This window comes from Megachile rotundata, chromosome 12 (assembly GCF_050947335.1).
Source record: "Megachile rotundata isolate GNS110a chromosome 12, iyMegRotu1, whole genome shotgun sequence".
Classification (NCBI taxonomy): domain Eukaryota; kingdom Metazoa; phylum Arthropoda; class Insecta; order Hymenoptera; family Megachilidae; genus Megachile; species Megachile rotundata.
Genome location: NC_134994.1, coordinates 3,085,552 through 3,102,940, shown reverse-complemented (window position 1 = coordinate 3,102,940; position 17,389 = coordinate 3,085,552). Strand labels below are relative to the sequence as shown.

The following is a 17,389-nucleotide window of genomic DNA, read 5'->3' as shown; positions in this document are numbered from 1 at the left end:
CATGCGCCTGCAGCGACTCTTCCCCGGCCATGTTGAATGTTTGTGAACCGGCCTTTACGCTCTACGCTTTCCCTCGCGCGGAGATGCCCACGTGTTCGTACGATATATCGAAGCATGCTTGACCGACGCCATTATTTATTTACTATCAAGAAAATACAAAAATAGCCAAAACCAATCACCGCGTGCATTCAGTATGCCTCATTCGCCCCTTCCCGCACTCTAAATCCCTAATGACATTTGCTTTATAATTAATTAATCTAATTTCTACGACTTTCTCTCGCAACTTCTACATGCCGCACGACCACGTGTTCACGCAAGTCCTTCTTCGAGGGCAGCTTTCACCCTTAAATTGCACTATTTCACTCGCGATATATAAAAATAAAAATAATCGTATTTAAGTCGCGCACATATTTATTTATTCCGCGGTCGATCCGAACACTCCGAACCGAACACTCGCTTCCTCGTTTTCGATTACTCATGGGTTTGCACCCCATGCTTTTCCTCGCGTCGCGTGGAGGTCGCCATTACCGAAATTTCGTTTTTTATTTATAACTTCACTATTCCACTTTCGATTTTCACAAAATTTCACCGCCCACTTCCCCCACGGTCTCCCCTCACTTCACAACATTATTTATCACACTTAAACCACTTTTTCCCACCAAAATTGTAATTTATCGCGGAGCGACCCCCGAACACGTGCGCTCGCCACGACAGCCTCCCTAAACCATTGGCTTGGAGTACCTGCGGGTCTCCAAGGTCAATCTTATGGTCGGGCCCTTTTGCCCGATGGGGAAGTCGCAATAACCACCGACGACACCAAGCGGTACGTCGTAGCAACCGTTTCAACGAGGAGCAGTCAGTCAGCTCCGACGGTTCTTTTATTGGAGCAGAGTTCATAGCATGCGCAGTTTTCCGTTGGTCCGGTAGATCAGCGGGAATCTCGGTGGCGGTGATAACTCTCCACTGACTGGGATCGGCCTTGAGCCACGGTGGCCCTTGCCACCAAAGGGGATGGTCCACTAATTCCGCGGTACTGATACCGCGTGACGCACAATCAGCCGGATTTTCTTGCCCGGGAACGTAGCGCCAAATTGCGTCCGGCAAGGAGGTCTGAATTTCGCTTACTCGATTTGCTACATAGGTTTTCCACAATGAGGGGTGTCCGCGTATCCAGCCTAGCACCACCTTCGCGTCCGACCAGAGATACACTGGGACCCTCTCAGCCTCGAGAATCCGCTGAACTTGTACTACGAGTCGGACTAGAAGCGTGGCGGCACTCAGCTCCAGACGTGGTAACGTGACTTGTTTTAGCGGGGCGACCTTTGTTTTCGCCTCAAGTAATCGCACCGCCACTTCTCCGTCGCGGTTTCTGACCCGTAAATAGACCACCGCAGCATAAGCGCGTTCAGAGGCATCGGCGAACCCATGCAGCTCCATCTCGTTGCCTTCGTCTCCGGTTCTCAACCAGCGAGGGACCCTGATCGCTGCCAATGACGGAAGGTCGTCCTGAAATTCCCGCCATCTTCGGACATTTTCCACAGGAAGCGGTTCGTCCCAGTCGATGCTCAGTAACCACGTGGCCTGAAACATTATTTTTGCTCGCACCGTGGTTGGGGCGAGCCAGCCTAGCGGGTCGAACAGCCTCGCTGTCAGAGACAAAACTGTCCGTTTGGTAAATGTCTCTGTTCGAATCAGCTGAGTCGTGTAGGCGAAATGGTCTTCGTGCGGATGCCACCGCAGACCCAGAGTCAAATGACTTTCCCCCGGTTGCCACGCGCGCGACTCCTTTAACTGCCGATCCTCCACTGGCACGTCATCTAGAAGAGTGGCGTGGTTAGCCGTCCATTTTTTCAGCGGGAAGCCGCCCGCCATGCACAACTGGTCCAGCTGTCTTTTCCTTTCCTGAGCCGCAACGAGTGTTTGCGCCCCAGAGATGATATCGTCCATATACCGATCTTCTCTGAGGATAGTCGCGCCCTCGGGAAACCGGTGCCCCTCATCTTCGGCCAGCTGAAGCAGGGTTCGCATGGCTTGATACGGGGAACTCGACAGTCCATAAGTCACGGTAGTCAGACGATATTCTGTAATCGGGTCCCTGACGTCAAACCTCCAAAGTATCCGCTGAAGATTTTGATCGTCCGGGTGTACTCCAATTTGACGGTACATCTTCTCTATGTCCGCCGCGAAAACGAAACGGTGTCGACGCCATCGCAGAAGGACATCCGTCAAACCGGGTAAAAGGTTGGCTCCGACCAGCAGATGTTGATTAAGAGAGTCTCCTGTCGCTACGGCAGCCGATCCATTAAAAACTACCCTTAACTTAGTACTCGTACTAGCTTCTCGCATAACCCCGTGATGCGGCAAGTAGCAAATTGGTCTTTCGCTCGGATCCTTGTTCGAAACGGGTTTCATATGCCCAAGTTCGACATACTGTTTCATAAAAGCTACGTACGCGGCGTGAAGATTCGCATCCCTCACGAATCGCCCCTCCATACTCCGCAGCACTCGTTCGGCGACACGACGCGTTTCGGTGAGGTCTGGCAAGGATGAAGCGATTGGCAGACGTACTACATACCGTCCATCAGGTTGGCGAGCATGCGTCCGAACGAAGTGTTCTTCGCATTCCTGCTCTCTGTCGGTCAAGGCGATCGTTCTCATAGGCACCTCCTCTTGTTCCCAGAACCGGTGAACCACGCTTACGAGATCTTCCTCGACTTGACATTGGTGAACGTATGTGACATGTTCGGTGACTGCGTCACTGACTACTCCCGAAAGAATCCACCCCAGTTCGGTACTTTGAGCTACCGGCTCCCGAGGACCGCCCTTTTTAAGCCCCTTCGTTAAAATGAGAGCGCAAACCTCGGCTCCGAGGAGGATGTCGATCGGGTCGGCCGAACCGTACTCAGGGTCCGCAAGTTGTAATCCGCGAATGTGTGGCCAAGTCGCCGTACTGGCTTCTATACTACTTGTATAGACGGTAAGTCGCGGGAGAATTAACGCGGATACAATGAATGAACGTCCCTCTGTGCGCGGAGATAATGTTATAGTGACTCGACCTCGGGCGAGTCCAGATTTGTGTCCGCCAACTCCGTATACCGAGACCGCGACCGGCGATCGGGGCAATTTCAACCGCTGAACTAAGCGTTCCGAGATCATGGACGATTCCGATCCTTGATCGACTAGAGCGCGAGCGATGTGCCAGTTTCCATGGATATCTGCCACGCGGACTCGAGCGGTAGCAAGAAGTACGGCTAACGGTTTACCCAGGGATCCCTGTGTTACGTGCGACGTTTTCGCGGCTTCTACAGCGTGGCAGGCATCATGTAGGGAGGTGTGATGCCGCTCACCGCACGCGTAACACGCTTTAATCAAGGTACAATCCGCGGTTGTGTGTTTTCCTAAGCAGTTAACGCACAGCCCGGTAGCCTCGATGAATCGCCTCCGTTCATTAGCCGTTTTCTTTTTGTAATCGTCGCAAAACATTAGTATATGTTCCCCTTGGCAAAGGAAACAGCGCCCAATTTTGGTTTTCCCCTTATTTTCTCGTTTCCGCGCCATATGACTTCGTGTCGATTTCTGAGTTCCGTCGCTCGGTCTATTCGCGGCCCCGTCGGGTTTTACCGGAATCATTGACTCTAGCGCGTGTAATCGTCGATCAAGGAATTGTTCGAGCACGGAGTAGGACGGTGGTTCGGTTGCGGCGCTGATCGATGTTTCCCATTCGCGACGCGATCGAGAGTCTAAAAGTTCGACAGCAAGATGCACGAACAGGTCCTCACTAGTCCCTACCGCTCGACCGATACTTTCTAACGCGCTGACCGTGGCTTTTATGCCGTGAAAGATTTTCCGCAGCTCGGCTGCTGACTCGCTCTTCATTTTTGGCAACACAAGAAAATTGGAAAGATACGAGCGTACTAACAACCGCTTGTTCTCGTAATAAACAGTCAGAGTTTTCCATGCGCGCTCGTAATTCTCGCCCGTTGTCGGTAAATTACGAATAAGAAGTTCGGCCTCACCCTTTAAGCTGGGTTTCAGATAGTGAAGCTTTTCCACCTGGGTGATAGTTGCGTCCTTCCCGAGGATGGATTGGAACAAGTCACGGAACGAGGGCCAATCCTCATATTTTCCGGAGAACTGCGGCAGTTGAATCCGAGGCAGCGTGGTGCGAGATGTGCTCTCTGTGGTGGGCGTCACTCCGGTTGATTCCGCGCTGGTCCGCTTCTCAGCCTTCATCGAACGAATGACGTCCAAAAATGCTCCCTTGTTTTGTAAAAAAGCCTCTTCAGCTACGTTTGGCAAGTCTTGCTTCCGGTAGTCATGCTTCTCGAGTAAATCTGAAGCTTTTAGAAGCAGTTGCTCGTGTTGTGCTTCGAACTTCGCCCAGTTCGCCTCCAGAGCCTGAAGACGCGCTTCCACCAGTGTGTTTTGGAAAGAAAACTATGTTTGACCCGTGAGCATTTTCGTGAGAGCTGCCGGACAGTAACCATCGTAATGTCTCTGCAAAGGACTAACGCAGAATTTTATATTTTTTATATTTTCACGTCGAGTGCAAGAGGAACGCGAGGTAGTCGAAGAGTTCCATGAAGATGGAACGCTAAGCATAGGAAACGTCGCTCGCCGTTTAGGATAAGTAATGTTAATAGTATTTAAACGTTAATATTAAAGTATCCTTCTTCATTCATTAATACATTTCTGTATTTTATTTCAGTATGCATCGCTCCGCGGTACATCGAATTCTTCAAGAGGACGAGATGCACCCGTTTATGTTTATACGACCACATAATTTAAATTCTGAGGACTTTTCGCAGCACCTGCAGTTTTCAACATGGATCTTGGGGGATTATTATTAATCACAGGAGCAGTCCAGGACAATATTAAAATAATCGGCCCCTTTCGGGCACCCTCGGAGGCATCGGGAGGGACAATACTTTTTACCAGGGATTCTCCAGAAAGTGAAAGTGAAAACAAAAGTGTTTTGAAATAAAGACAGTGCAGTGACCTGTGAGTGCCACCAGCTGTGTTATAAGGTGCCAATGTCTGCGTCAGGTCAACATCGACAAGACGACCCCGTGGCAATTACCCCATCACTTTCACTCTCGGATTATTAACAAACAGGATTATTTTCAAAGAGTGGGTGAGTTTTATTTTAATAAATTTCCTGTAAATTAGTAGAGACCTTAATACATTTGTTAGATCTCACATTGAAACTCTTTTTTATCACAAATAGAATAAGTATTTCCTATTAAAATACGTAAATTCGTTGGCCAATATTATTGTCGGAAGCAAAACAAAAAAATTTCGATATTTAATGTCACATTCCATGTCGTTAACGAATTGCAGTATTCAATAAATTCCATTTGCATACTTTGTGTCAATTACACATAACTAATTCCGATCCTCCTTCATGAGGAATGAATAAATGAACATTACTTTTAATTATTCTGTTCGTTATTTAACTGAGTTTCGATGTAAAGACTTCTTATTAGACGTTAAGACAGTTCCGAGGAAAACTCAGTTGACCGCGCTCGCACTCCGGCGACCGGCTCGAAGCTTTCGCTCCCGCTTCTCGACGCGCGTAATCCCGGCGCTCTGATTGGTCCGTGTTTTTCGTTAATAACTCAAAAACGACGCTTTAAACCCGATTTTTGCAAAGGGAAATCTTGCTTAGAATCACGTCAGCTACCCCCCATTTCAGGGACCTACACGAGTTGTGTGACACCCTGTATGGGATACCTGACTCGGTCCCCATATTTTTATAGAGGCACTTATAGACCCTTAAATTCTTTTTTAAAATGAATTAGAATAAAAAATATAATATAATACAATTAGAATAGTATGTATAGAAGTCAGTCGTGAACCAAACGGAAGGTATAAAATGTACGTACAACTTCAAGGACAGTAATATTTTTTCCGCAAGCAAAATTAAAAATTCCAATTTATTCGTATTTTTTCTTTGGACACATAGTTTATGTATGTGAAATTTGATCAAAATGGTACAACGTTTTATTAAAAAAATTTGCAAAATAATGTTAATTTTTAACATATTTTTTAAATAAATATATTTGTCAAAACTCCACTTACGCCATATTATTGGCCTTCTAAAACAGAAAAATTTGCATTTTGAATTTGTTGTCTAGGCCTAATAATTCCCGAGATATTTGCGAAAATAGTTTTTTCAACCCCAACTTTAAGGGTTATTTTCACCACTTCAGAGTGGATGTTTGCCGATAGAAAAAATACGTGTCAAATATTTTTTCGAGTTCTATAACATATAAAAATTTCATCAAAATTGGCGTGTATCAGTTGGGTGATGTCCCTTGTAAGATTGAAAGTATAACAAAATGTGACACTGTGTCGGATACGTAATGTTTCGCGTACTGTTAATTTTAGAATGTTTTCTTAGGAGAGTTGTATGTAGAATGACTTTTCTTGTATTTTTTCATTGAAGGAAAACTTAAACCCCATCTGTTTCCCTGATTGGTGGAAATGTTTGCACCAGTCATTAGTTTTATGCACTGACCCCTCTCTACTTTTTGCGTCCGAAACGGGACTTTTTCCAAAGTAGGAGGTGTCAGTGGAAGCGGGAGTAAGAAGGGATAATTTTAACGGTGTGACGGAATTTCTGCCAGACGTGGGTCGCGATACCTGACATGGTCAACGGTCTTTGGACCCGTTTTCAAGACCCTTTGGAAATTCACGTTTATGACATATGCAATTAGCCGTTGAGAACAGGACTTAGAAAACGAAAGATATATGATACAGAATTAAGAAATAAACTAACTCTCAAAAACTTGCATGTAATAAACGTGCTAGCCATTTGCACACCAGGCGTTGTCCCCCGTACAAATTGCTAGCCATCTGTAGAAAGTGAATATCTGTTTTTTCGTATAATGGAATAATGAAATATTTATGTAAAACTATGTTACGCAGATATGCCACGGAACATAGATTACGATAGAAAGTATTGTTAGCGGATGTCGCTCCCTATCAGCGAATACCGATATCGTTCGCGCCGAAATATAATAAAAGGACAGTGCGAAATTAGAGGGCGGAGCATTTTGACGAAGGACTGTCAGGAAGCGAGTTATGTATACATATAATTAGCGAGCCGAAAAGGACGGTGTGCTTTAACAGAGCATTGATTTAATATTTTGCGTATCTATATACTATAGTTATTCTAATCGCATACTCAACTGTTTAACTTCTTTTTATAAATCCAAGTGTTTGTACAATCAATTCAAATATAAGTTAATTTCATTTATTAGCGCCTACACTACTGATAGTAAAAAAATTCGCATTTTGACTACTTTGCCTAAATCCTGGAGTATACGTAGAATTTCTTTTGAACTTAAAACCTCTTATCACATGGCAAGACAAGCAAAGCAATTGCAAGTCGGTCACGGAATAATGGTCACTCTAAATCCAAAGCATGGTCGTGCATTATCAGAAAGTGTGAAGTTATTAGTAGAAAGTTTCTATCGTAGAGTCATGCCGGAGAGAAAAATTTTATTTTAGTAAAACAAAACGAACATAGAGAACATTTGTAGAAAAGATTAATATTAGGTAATCTCAAAGAAATTTATGCATTTTTTAAAAGAAAAATATTTGACATATAAAGTAAGATTTAGTTCGTTTGCAAATTTGCTACCAAAGGAATGTGTTTTACCTGGTGCCAGCGGAACACATTTTGTTTGTGTTTGCGTAATACATCAAAATGTCAAATTAATATTAATTGCTATTATAACGGCAGTAGCTGCACGGTCCATAAATTCGAACGTCGTTATGACCGATTATAAGTTGATTTTAAAATTTGTAATGTGTGAGTTACAGACTCCATCGTGCATTGAATATATTTGTAATATTTGAAATAAATTGAAAATATTTTTATGACAATTATATTAATGAAATAACTTTTAAAAGTTGGACCAACACCGACAGGTCTTCCTTGGACACTCTTACATGTTCTGCTTCATATTAGGTCGAGTCATAAGTAACTTCCGTTTTTTTATCAGACATTTATTTCGTTCTCATTAAACAACAAAATTATATTATTTTATTATATATTCACCACTATTTTCTATAACCTTCTCCCATTTTCCTGGTAGTTTATCAATTCCTTCCTTGTAAAATGTGGTTGGTTTGGACTGGAAGAAGCTTTCAACAGCCTGCCTGACTTGCTCTTCAGAATTGAAGGTTTTTCCATTTAAAAAGTTTTGTAAGGAACAGAAAAGGTGATAGTCTGTCGGGGCAAGATTTGAGGAGTAAGGTGGATGTGGTAAAACAGACCATCCAAGCTCAAGAATTTTTTCTTGAGTTACCCTTGCTGTATGCGGTCGCGCGTTGTCGTGTAAAAGAATGACATTTCTACGATTGACGAGTGCAGGGCGCTTTTCTAGGAGTTTCTCTTGCACTCTTTGCAATTACTGAATGTATTTATCCGTAGTAATCGTTAAATTTTACTTCAACAATTCGTGGTGACTTATACCTTCATAATCTCACCATACACACAATAAAATCTATTTAGCTGCATCGGAAGTTACTTATGACTCGACCTAATACATCGTCTTGCAGAAAAAATTCCCATTTTGCAAACGCACGACTATATTGCTAAAGCACAGAGTCTGTATTTAGAAAAAACAAAAGTGTCGTTAAATTAGAGAGAATTTCTTATTATAGGCGATTTATCAGCAAATTATAGTTTTGTCATTCAAGATGAAATACAAAATTATCATTGGAACAATAAACAAGTTACTCTCCAACCCTTTTTTATATACACAAAAGATCATAACCATAATTTCGTAATCATTTCTGAAAGTTTAGAACATAATACAACTGCCGTTCATATTTTTCAAAAAAAGCTAATAGATTATTTAAAATATATGTAGGGTTTTTTCCACAATAGTAACCGTATCATAGTTTTTTTCCATAGAGTGGCCGTTAATGTGGGCTTTTCCATTATACGAGCGATAGACTTTTGTTGACGACGAATTGCGTGTGCAAAATTCTTGCGAGACAGTCGTAATTTTGCGCTCCTGCAGGAAAGATTGGCGGAAAGTAGTGCCGCCCGAAGTGTTGTTCTTCCTCTATGTGTTTTGTGTGTTCATTCCTAAATATATTGTTAATTTTCTGTTAAAACATATTTTTGTTTCCTCCTTCACTCTCTTATCCTACACATATGTATCCGAAAAACATTAAACAGATTATTTATTTTTTTTAACGGGGCAGCTACGCAATATAAAAACAAAAAAAAATGTTCATTAATTTAGCTCACCATTTTAACGACCTTGGCGTTTCTGCTGAATGGCATTTTTAACCGACTTCGAAAAAGGAGAAGGTTACTCAATTCGATCAGTATATATATTTTTTTTTTTTCCTATGTATGGTCGCCGATTACGTCTAGCTGGATGGACCGATCGGAATGAAACTTTTTGCATTTGGTAGGTTCTGACTCCCTATTGGTACCATTACCAAAAAATTTTTCATGTTTTAATTGCAAAGTATTGTTACTGCAAAAAAACCGGCAACTTCTGAAATAAACTTTTCTCGATTTTAGTGCGATTTTAATATCTAACCATGGACAGGATTCTGAACAATTTTGTTCATATACAAAATTCGCGGAAAGCTTTAGTTTTCGAAATATTAGCGAAAAATTATTATTAACTTTTGAAATCAACTTCGAACGATTTTAATGTCCTTTTAATATGTTGTCAAAGGCATGGTTATGAACAATTTTGTTCATATACAAATTTCGCGGAAATGTTTAGTTTTCGAGATATTAGCAAAAATTTTTGTTAACTTTTGAAATCAACTTCGAACGATTTTAATGTCCTTTGAATATGTTGTTAGGGGTGTGGTTCTGGACAACTTTTTCCTCTTGCAAAATTGACGGAAAGCTTTTGTTTTCGAGATATTACAGAAATTGTTGTTAACTTTTGAAGCCAACTTCGAACGATTTTTATGTCCTTCTAATACGTTATTAGTAGCATGATTCTAAACGAGTTTTTTCTTATGCATTGTTCGCGCGATGGGTAAAATATAAACTGTTTACAGTTATTTACGAAGGTTGTAAATCTTCGTCGACCCATGGCGTTTCCAGAACCTGTTACAGTAGTGGAATATTTCTAAAGTTAATATTATGAAGTAGAATTTTATTGTAAAGTAGAGTTTATATAGTGGCTCAGAGTCCTCCACACTGGTGTGCCCAGGTCAATGAAGGATGTAGATCATCATCCCACTAGTTATACTGGTTGTTGTGTGTTGATGTAGTTGATAGTTACAAAGTTAATCTAAAACTGACTAGTTGCTTCTAAACAGCCAGAAAAGAAAGCACGGGAGGAAGTTCAGGACGTGAAGGCGTTGCCAAAAGGGACCAATCAGGACAGATTGTTATTTGTAAAAACCAGTGATTGGTGAGATGGTTCGACGAATGAGATTGTAAGATTTTAGCCTTCAGTCCAGGGTTGTAAATAACGTTTCGTTAATAAGGTGACCCAAACAGTTAAGTGATTTGGGTCCATCAAAAGAACTAAGTAATGGGACACATTGCGAGACTGCTGAATGACCGAGTCAGAGTGCCTGGTCCGCCGGGTACGCAAGGATTTTCGTAAACACTGCACACAGCAGGGGTGCACAGTTTAGGACCATGGAAATAAACTTCTTTAAGGAAAGATATATTGGCGTAAGAAAGATGTGCTTTTCTGGCCTGTTAAAAGGTGTAACGAGGCATATTTTCATTTGGTTGATTACCTTCTTTTTTTGGTTATGCCTCGTTACGAGGATCCTCCCGAATTGCCAGCCCCACTCCTCCGCCCAAGCGGACCCCCTCGCCGCTGGGGCAGGTATGAATGAGCGAGCGTGTGTGTTTTTCTTTTTTTTAAATTATATCGGACGCCACCCTTTTCCCCCCCTTTTTTTTTGCTGCCTCCAACCACCACCGAAGGAGCCGTCGTCGTCCCCGGTCGCGGAGGAAGCTCTCCCTGAGTGACGGATGCGCGGGATGGGTCCACCAAACAAGACCCCGGCTGTCCGGTCGCGGTGCCACCCCGTCACCCGCCGCGGGAGCGACCGGCAGCCGCCACCGGGGAACGCCAGGCCTGGGGACAAGCCACCCCCAACTGCCACCTCGAGAGGGCCCCAGGATCTGGCCACCAGACGTCACCACGGAATGGCCCATCCTCGACGCCGAAGTCCTCGGGGTGGGGGAATTCCGCGAACCGGGGAAGAAGATCTCTAGGAGGAGAAGCCAGCGAGCCGCCGCGACGTCGAGTCAAAAATTTCCGCAAAATCCCCGCTTGAGCCTCAATTTCAACCCTTTTCTTTCCGTTGTGTCTCGCGTTTTTAGTTTGTGTTTTTGAATTCTTTTTCCCTTTTTGCAGTGCGTTCCGTTTTTCTACTTTGTGTTTTTTCTTTGTATTGTGTGCCTGCGTGGAGTGTTTGTCGCCGCCGCCCCAGTGTGGAATATTTTTGGAGTACACCAGCGCAAAAAGGTAGGAGTCATCTCCGTACCCTTTTTATTGTTATTCATTTGCGCGTGGGCGAGGGCGATAGGACCCCTGGCCCCAGTGACGAGGACCCTAGAGGCCGCGGACGGTTTACACGACACCGTCCCCTCTAATCTAGTTTTTTCTCTTTTCGCTGTATTTGGGTATTTAGGACCAACGTCCCCTTGCTGTCCACGACCCCTGAGAGGGCGTGCTCCCTGCGGGCGAATACCTCAGCGTTCTTTTTGTATTTCTATATTTTCTGTACTCGCGCGTACCGTGAGCCCCCTCGCCGCGAAAGCCTCCCTCGCAATTGGCGAGTCGACCCTTATTCCTCGACCGTTGCTTGTAACGCGTGGGGCTCACGCGAATTCTTTGTTCTGCTTACGTGGCCTACTTGGGGCTCAAATAAAAGCATTCTTCCTTTGTTGGATACATACTCGCGGGTCCTTTACTAATTTTTTTTCTGACCCCCTCTGATTCCCGCTCCCGACAGAGCAGCCGGAAGGGCGATTACTACGGACGAGTGCATTAGCACTGGTGCCCCATTAAAGAAATCGTCCGTGGGTGTGAGCATCGGTGCGTGGAGGGCCGTTTTCCCTAACTACCCCCACTCCAGGGAACCCCCTTCGGGCCTTCCCCCACCGACCCGTCACAAAGTCTATTGTCAATAGTTAAGAACGTCAAGCTATGGAAACGTTCATGCGATGTTGAAAATCCGTTTGAAATTACAAAGGTGAAATGTTTTTGGGCTTGACAAAAACACCCATAAATATTGCGTTAATTATATTCCAAGCAACTCGGAACATGCATAATTGACGTAAAACTTTAGTTTTCGTGATATTAGCGAATAATTATTGTTATTATTATTAGTGGAACGCCCCGTGCTATGCACGGGAAAGACAAGAAAGGGCAATTACAATGCACTGTACCAAAATACTAACTATGCTTTGCCGCTTTGACACGTAACTTATGCAGCAAGATGAGTTCACGTTGACGTTGGTGTATTATTCCCATTGCTTGGTACAGTCTCCCTACCGTTCTAACAAACATTTTTTTTATTTTTTAGTTGCAAAGGATTATTTTTTCTATGCATGTTCGGCGGTTTTTCCTAGGTAGGTGGTCCGATCGGAACAAAGCCTTTCGCATCTTGTGGAGTCTAACTCCCCATTGATACCATTATCAAAAATTTTTTCATTTTTTAGTTGCAAAGGATTATTGTTGCAAAAAAAGTTGAAAAACGAATATCAATGTTGTCTTTTACTTAATTATGTTCATGGCATTTACGCAGACAAAAAAAAGCCCGGAAGAACTGTCTCACAGTATCCTATACAATTCTCCCCATTCCACTAAAAAGCGTGAAATAAAATAATTTTCAGAAAAAAAATACACCGACTTCGAAATGCACTAAAGAGTATAAAAAAATTTCTATTTCCTAATGAAGTAATTTCTATTTCTTTGAATCATACAGTTACGTCACAGATATGAATAAAACCTATTTACTCGTTAGGTAGTATATTAAATACATTTCAACCTTTTCGAAGGCGGCGCAAAATTAAAAATACCTCAGTAAACGTTGCTGCCAATAACCAGTTGATTGTGGTATGGCGTATTGGAAATTAATAAATCCTGAGAAAGAATACGAACCATTATAGATATATCTGGTAATATACGTAAATGTAACGACTGCATCTTCATTTCGCAACGTTTCTGATATAAATGAAATTGAATCGACTTCGTTCGCATGTGGAAGCCAGGGATCTAAGAACCTATAAACGGAGCCCACGACGCGGGAATTACCAAATTTGCGGCAGATGGGCTCTATCTTTATAGAATATGCGGCGATCGAGTCTTTCCGTCGCATACTCTATGAATCTAGATAGACCATAGTTACATTCTATACGCACTAACACCTACTTCGCGGCGTGCTGTCGAGATATATGTACAGAAAAAGAAATAGCTATACAAGCATTGCCTATGTTCGGCTGTCCAAAGGTTGACATATTCAAGAAAATCTTTTATTTTTGCGCCGCCTCCGAAAAGGTTGAAATGTATTTAATATACTACCTAACGAGTAAATAGGTTTAATTCATATCTGTGACGTAATTGTATGATTCAAAGAAATAGAAATTACTTCATTAGGAAATAGAAATTATTTTATACATTTTAGTGCATTTCGAAGTCGGTGTATTTTTTTTCTGAAAATTATTTTATCTATACTTGATTTTGATTTCGTCGCAATTATCTGATTTTCTCTGTTTTGTTTTCAAATTTTCAAAATTCCCCCCCTTCTCTTGAGCAAGGGAAGTTTATCTTCTAGCTAGATCCTGTCACCTCTATGTATCCTATGTTATTCTTAGTTACATGAGTTTCAACTCATGAAAATTCGTCAAATTTCTGTCCCCACTAGGTTTGTTTCCCTTACCGCACATTCGCCGTTAATATTCCGCTTCGCCGTTGCTTCGTACTTTAAATTTCCACGCACCGCTTTCCATCGCGTTTTCGCGCTGTTTCCCCTTCCCTTGCGCCCTTTTAACCCTTTACGTTATCGCCGCTTACCGATTTTCCCCGCATTTCCTATTACGCCCCAGTCTTCTTCCACAACGCTACATGAGCCCATTGCTCTCGGTAAAAATTTCTCCTTCCTCTTTCCTGTCGATTCCATTCGGTCCCCGTTGTCGCCCCCTAATGGTGCCATGACTAGACTGACGACTGGGTTCCTTGCTGAATCAACAGTTGATCGGAAGGGTGCTTGGTTCGATTTGACCTCTCTCCCTCCTCTCCCCCGCTCCGTCGGTCCCGGTTTTGTGCCCCCTAATGGTGCTATGACCAGGCTGACACCGGTTCCCTCCCTTGCAGGTTTGAGTCGTTTGATCGGTCGTGTCTATGTTTTGTTTCTCCGCTTCTTCCACTCCTGCTCTTCCTCTTCTCCCTCTCGCTGCCTTCTCGCTTCTTCCCCTCCTCTTGCCGTTTGAAAAGCGCACCATGCCTTCGCCGTCCTGCTTGTTGCTGCATCCTTTCGCTTCACCCTTTAGGGCCGCTCTCCAAGTGCTTGCAGCGTTCCTTCCTTCGCCATGCTGGATATTCTCAATGCGGCCCCTTTGCTCCACCATCGTTGTGACTTCGGAGTTTCCAGGGAGCTGGTGCGTTTTCCGCAGTTCTTCCAACACTTTTCTGCCATTTTCCCACTTTGCACTGTTCCTCTGCACTCGCGCACGTGGTCACGTGGTCCCCTGTACCCGCAACACTCCCAGCACTTCACTGCACTCCCGTAACACTTTCCCAACACTACACCGAATTAATTACCTATCTGTTAATTATTTATTACTTATTTATTTATTAATCTACTAATCACTTCACTATTTATAAATAATTTGTTCGGCCGCGAACCGAAACCTTTGCCGCGGTTAAACGATTTATTGCAGAGCCCAAGCGGTTCGGCGCGTAAGCCATCATCAATAGTTTTTACTTCGGAATACGGCTCACCGGGGACCCTATTGTCTATCACATCCGGTCCGAACGAATCTTACCGTAGACATGTACGTATCATAAACCAGCTACAGCTGTACCTCGCGTTTAAATAGTTTTTGACAAACAAAGGCATAGTGTTAGGGTTTGGTCGAGCCCTGATTATTGCACTTCGTGCCGTCTAAAGTCTATTGGAGTCGAAGGACCACCCAATGTTTTTACGGATTGGGACCGTGTAGAAACATTCACAGAATTGTATTAAAAATATAGTTTTTAATAAAAACGTGAGTGTGTGTGTGTAAACGGAGGTTATGTGTGTGTGTGTTCTAGGATGTCGAATATTTATAAGTACTAAACTAGTTGTGTTCTATATTAACTGAACTCTGTATTATTCTGTATCTATGCTGTTTTAACTCTGAACTGTTAGTTATCTAAACTGATAGCTATCTGTACAATTTGTCATCTTCTAGCTTCGTTAACACCTCTGTCCTCCCTTCCATTGCGCCCTTAGCGTGGTACTTTTCTGGAAGGGGAACAGAAGTTCCTACGGGGGAGGACGGCATTCCGGGGAGAATCCGGGTTTTTCCAAAATCCTATGACGTCAGTCCCGGTCCGCGGGACCCGTTACTTCTAAGGGCCAGATCGCCCTCTGACCTTCTAAGCTGGGAGATTTATGACATGATCTGTGTCACTGAAGCCAAAAATTCTAAAGACTAGTGCAGCAATAAACAGATCTGCTAAAAACTACAAATTGTCACGTACCATCGTAGTGCTGGCACGCAAATGGTACGGATACTAAATTATGGGGTTCAAAAGCGACCATTCTCTCGTCATGTCGTAAACCTCATCTGTATGAAACTCTAACACATAGAATTTTTCTTGACCGTTACTTTCGGAAACGCGAGGGTGTTCAGGCGATTTCTTTTATAAAAAATGGTCAGTCGAACGTTGAAGCTTGCACGGTTCGGATCGAGAGTCGAAGAAGTCAATCGTGAGTTCGAAAGTTCCGCATAACGCAACGTAGGATAACCAATGCAGAGTGGTTCGGAAATCATTCACAACACCATTCGAACAAGACCCTGCACTCCTCGAATGGGCCACGGTAGGGTGGTTAAATCATACATCGCACACTGTTCGGGTGAGCCCTTCACTCCTCGAATGGGCCACGGTAGGGTGGTTAAATCGTACATTACACACTTCGAGTGAGTCCTACACTCCTCGAATCGATCATCGTGAATAATCTCACGCAACGTGAATTATCACGCAAATCGAACAACGCTGAGCGAGACCCTGTTCTCCTCAAATTGAACAACATTGAGCGAGACCTTGTTCTCCTCAATCAATACGCAATCAACACAACGTACACATACTCGTACACATTTTCACCGTAGAATCGTTAACGAATACATAATTTTGTAAGGGGTTTTTTATGCCGCAAGGCTTTTTCGCCTAATTCGAATCACTAGAGCCAATAAACTATCATGATTTTTAAGGCTCAATTACGACTAAACAATTTTTATTTACCCTCTTCCTCAATCGAATTCATCTATTCCTTGAAACACGAAATTTCTCCATGTTGGAAAGATTTCGACGATACATAATTAGTAGTTAATTATTAATTAATTAATATTATTATTATTATTATTATTATTATGAATCTCATTCACTTCATTTATTTATTAATTAACTACTTCCTTCCTTCACTTCGTTCCGTATCGTCTCGACTCTTCCTCTTCTCCTATTCACTGTCTTCTTGCTTCAACCTATCCACTTGCCATTTGAAAAACGCGCCATGTCTCCGCCATCTTGCTTGTTGCCGCGTGCCTCCGATTCACCCTTAGGCTTCGTCCCTAAGGGCAGCTCTCCATGCGCTTGCGGCGATCCTTCCTCCGCCATCTTGCTTGTTGCCGCGAGCCACCGCTTCGCCCTTAGGCTTCGTCCCTAAGGGCCGCTCTCCATCCGCTTGCGGCGATCCTTCCTCCGCCATGTTGGATGTTTGCGAACCGGCTTTTATGCTCTACGCTTTCCCTCGCGCGGAGATGCTCACGTGTTCGTATGATATATCGAAGCTTGCTCGACCGACGCCATTATTTATTTATTTACTATCAAATCACGAAAATACGAAAATAACCGAAACTAATCACCGCGTGCATTCAACATGCCTCGGTCGTCCTTTCCCCGCACTTTAAACCCCTACTGACATTTACATTATTTAATTTATTTAATTTCTGCGACGTTCTCTCGCAACTTCGACATGTCGTACGACCACGTGTTTGCGCAAGTCCTTCTTTGAGGGCAAATTTCACCCTTAAATTGCACTATTTTCACTCGCGATATATAAAAATAATCGTGTTTAAGTCGCGCACATATTTTTATTCCGCAGTCGGCCCGAACACTCGCTTCCTCGGGGTAGTAACCCTTCTGGTAACGCAGAATAGGAG

The 17,389-nt window shown here is 43.3% G+C and overlaps 1 protein-coding gene across 1 annotated transcript; it reads right to left on the bottom strand.

Moving 5' to 3' along the window:
* LOC105663570 (uncharacterized) lies at positions 1 to 5,240 on the bottom strand. Its single transcript, XM_012293246.2, has one exon. The coding sequence runs from the start codon at positions 4,231 to 4,233 to the stop codon at positions 628 to 630; it is 3,606 nt and encodes a 1,201-aa protein (XP_012148636.2). The 5' UTR covers positions 4,234 to 5,240; the 3' UTR covers positions 1 to 627.
* Between the last annotated feature and the right edge of the window lie 12,149 nt (positions 5,241 to 17,389).